The sequence below is a fragment of the Rhagoletis pomonella genome, unplaced genomic scaffold (genome assembly GCF_013731165.1).
Source record: "Rhagoletis pomonella isolate Grant_MI unplaced genomic scaffold, Rhpom_1.0 Rhpom_scaffold_00010, whole genome shotgun sequence".
NCBI lineage: Eukaryota > Metazoa > Arthropoda > Insecta > Diptera > Tephritidae > Rhagoletis > Rhagoletis pomonella.
Window position 1 is genome coordinate 20,825,674 of NW_023458564.1, and position 2,805 is coordinate 20,828,478.

The following is a 2,805-nucleotide window of genomic DNA, read 5'->3' on the forward strand; positions in this document are numbered from 1 at the left end:
GGGAGCCCCAGAAGTGGCCACCCGAACAGACAGCTGCTTGCAGAGGAGCCCTCGCCTAGGCACGTCAGGAGGCATCTATACGAACTGACGGACGAAGTCCAGAGGTTCACCAAGCATCCTTTGGACCCGTCAGCTTTCCGACTGGCCCTGAACGGCATTCTCAGGGAGTCAGTCTCGAGTTATGTAGACTCTAGACCTGTGAATGACGTTCTAGGCACACCACCACCGGACATAGACTAGACGGAGCTTCATCTGCCTCGGGAGACCAGAACAACAATTGCCCAACTTCGCTCTGGCTACTGCAGCAGGTTATACTCTTACCTGAGTAGACTGAATGCGGATGTGCCAAATGAGTGTCCGGCATGCGGAGAGACCCCACATGACTCGAAACATCTCTTCGCATGCCCGGCAAACCCCGACAACCTTAACGGCTTTGTCCCTGTGGATCGACACGTTGGAGGCTGCACGCTTCATACAACAACAACCGGTATCGCACTTTTTATTATGTATAGCAACTAATCTCAGAATACAGAAAAGGGCAAACAGGATCCGCATTTCCTTTTTTGACATGTACATTTCGAAGTGATGTGTTTAACAATTTATGTAAACTTTTACCAAAATCGTGAAAAGCGGGAAACAGGAAATTTTGCTATTAGACTAAATAACCAGTTGCGATACGTAATGCGAATTTGAGTAAATATGTAGTTGCCCATCGGCTCTCAGTCGTCATACAATAGGCCATACATTTCCTAAAGATAATTTAGGTAGGCCTTCTTAAGTGAAGCCATTCTAAGAGGCCTACCCAAGAAGAGCTGAAAAAAGGACTTCCTTGCATGCCTTCTAGAAGGGCTTATTCATTTACAATTTACGCGAATGCATAAATTTTTATTCTGCCTTATCCTGAGTTTTGCCTGTAAAAAAATTCACCCGAAAATGTGTCATCCGTCCATAGTAAAACCATGGAAACAAAAAGTAAAAAGTGAACCGGCTCGGGGAAAATTAAACTCATGATAAGGCTGATTAATTATTTAACATTACAAATGAATTCGAATAAAAATTTTAAGTTACAATAACACATATTTTTATAAACCTTAAGCAAATACTTCAAAGATGTATGATTTTTATAAATTAAAGAAGCAACTTAAAAGAAATCTACTAAAAGGCCTTTGAAGTACGTCCTATAAAAGCCCTTCTAGCGAAAGAGGAAGACCTTCAATTTGTGCCACTCCATACAGAAAATAAAGGAATGTAGAGTGGAAGGCCTCTTGATTCTCAGGAAGGCCTATCGGAAGGGCTTTTAACTCCTGAAATTATATACTGGGTAGTTAAGGCAGATCGACATTCACCAACACGAATCCTTTCATTTAACACTTGGGGAATATTTTGTTTAGCTTAACGGATACGACCCTAGGAAGCTATTCGGAGAATTTAAATTATATAAGTTATAGAAATCCAGTATATAAATATTTAAGTTAAATACAAGCCTATTTTCATAGACAAGAGAAGTTACATAGTTTTTAGATTGAAATAAACCACAAAATTTAATAAGCTGCATAAATTTGTTCTACTTTCCAAATTAAACTACATATGATGTATTTAATTTAAAAATTTTTGTGGTGTGTGGTTTTATTTAAACAACCGTTTATTCATCATTCTCGAATTCCTTGGGATTCTTGCGAGACAAGTGGTGGTGTTCACGTTCCGTCAGGTCATAGATCAAGTATCCAACAATGAAAGCTATAAAATCACACAAATAATAAATCAATTCAATAATTCAAGTTGAGATTTCATAACTTACGCGGTGTCACAATAAAAATATTGGAACGGATGCGTCTGAAAATGTTGGGCAAACCTTTGCTTATCGCGCCAGCAAACGCACGCTGTTCAAATGGCGACAATTTATAGGTGACAATGCCATGTACCTTGGCCAAGTTGCCAAAGTGGGCTCCAAGCAGGGACGAGGTGACGCGCATCTTGTTTGACTATGTATTCTCTACACTAGAATTACAAACGAACACTGGTGAATAGATGGCATTATATGATGTCAGCAAGCTAAGAGGTGGACAATTATTTGTATAAATATGCAAATGGTTATTATAAACATTTTGCTAAATATTTTTTTCTAAAATTCCTGCCGCAATGAGAGTTATGTAATTTTTTGTAGATCTTCAGCTCTGTAGCTACAGCGGGCGCTTATGCACGTTTGCGACACTTTTGCCCAAAATATGCATATTTATAGCCCTTTCGATATAATGTATTTTGCACATTATTTTTGGAAAATTCGCACACAAAATGTTTTATTACCTTGATCAAAGAAAAACACAAAAATTACGTGCCTTTAAACGGCTCGACAATTTGACGATGACAAACACACACAGGAACAGAACGTTTTAAGGTTCGTAAGTCATGTCAACTCTCAGAAATTTCCCTTTTGTTCTTGTAAATTATACATTTTATAACCATATATTCATGTGTTTAAAACTTTCCGTAAGATGTCTAAAATATATTTAGTTATTGATAGTTTTTTTAAGGTCAAAGATATTTTACTTAATTAAAAAGTACTTGAAATTAAAAAAAAATATAATAATTTGTGGGCTGTATTATGGTGCCCTTAATCGGGATAGACAACATTGTACGCCCTACAAATGACCAGTGTTGCCGCGAATATTTTTTGCAGTAACCTAATTCCTTTACGCTGACAACACACAATCAGTTTTGCCTTTCAATTTCTTCACACACATTGCTTGTCAAAAATTATCAAAATCCAAAGTCATTACGCATGGTGGAATAATAACAAGGTGTTGT

At 37.6% G+C, this 2,805-nt stretch overlaps 1 protein-coding gene across 2 annotated transcripts; it reads right to left on the reverse strand.

Annotated features, from left to right (window-relative positions):
* Positions 1-1,591: 1,591 nt before the first annotated feature.
* On the reverse strand, positions 1,592-2,409 carry LOC118746158 (cytochrome b-c1 complex subunit 8-like). Of its 2 annotated transcripts, none has more exons than XM_036479945.1 (3): positions 2,305-2,409; positions 1,799-1,998; positions 1,592-1,737 (listed from the first exon to the last, which is right to left on the reverse strand). In XM_036479945.1, exons 2-3 carry the CDS (start codon positions 1,971-1,973, stop codon positions 1,643-1,645), a joined length of 270 nt encoding a protein of 89 aa, XP_036335838.1. In that variant the 5' UTR covers positions 1,974-1,998; positions 2,305-2,409; the 3' UTR covers positions 1,592-1,642. The 2 variants fall into 2 exon arrangements, with proteins under 2 accessions (XP_036335838.1, XP_036335839.1); XM_036479946.1 differs by having other exon boundaries at positions 1,799-2,052; positions 2,305-2,384.
* Between the last annotated feature and the right edge of the window lie 396 nt (positions 2,410-2,805).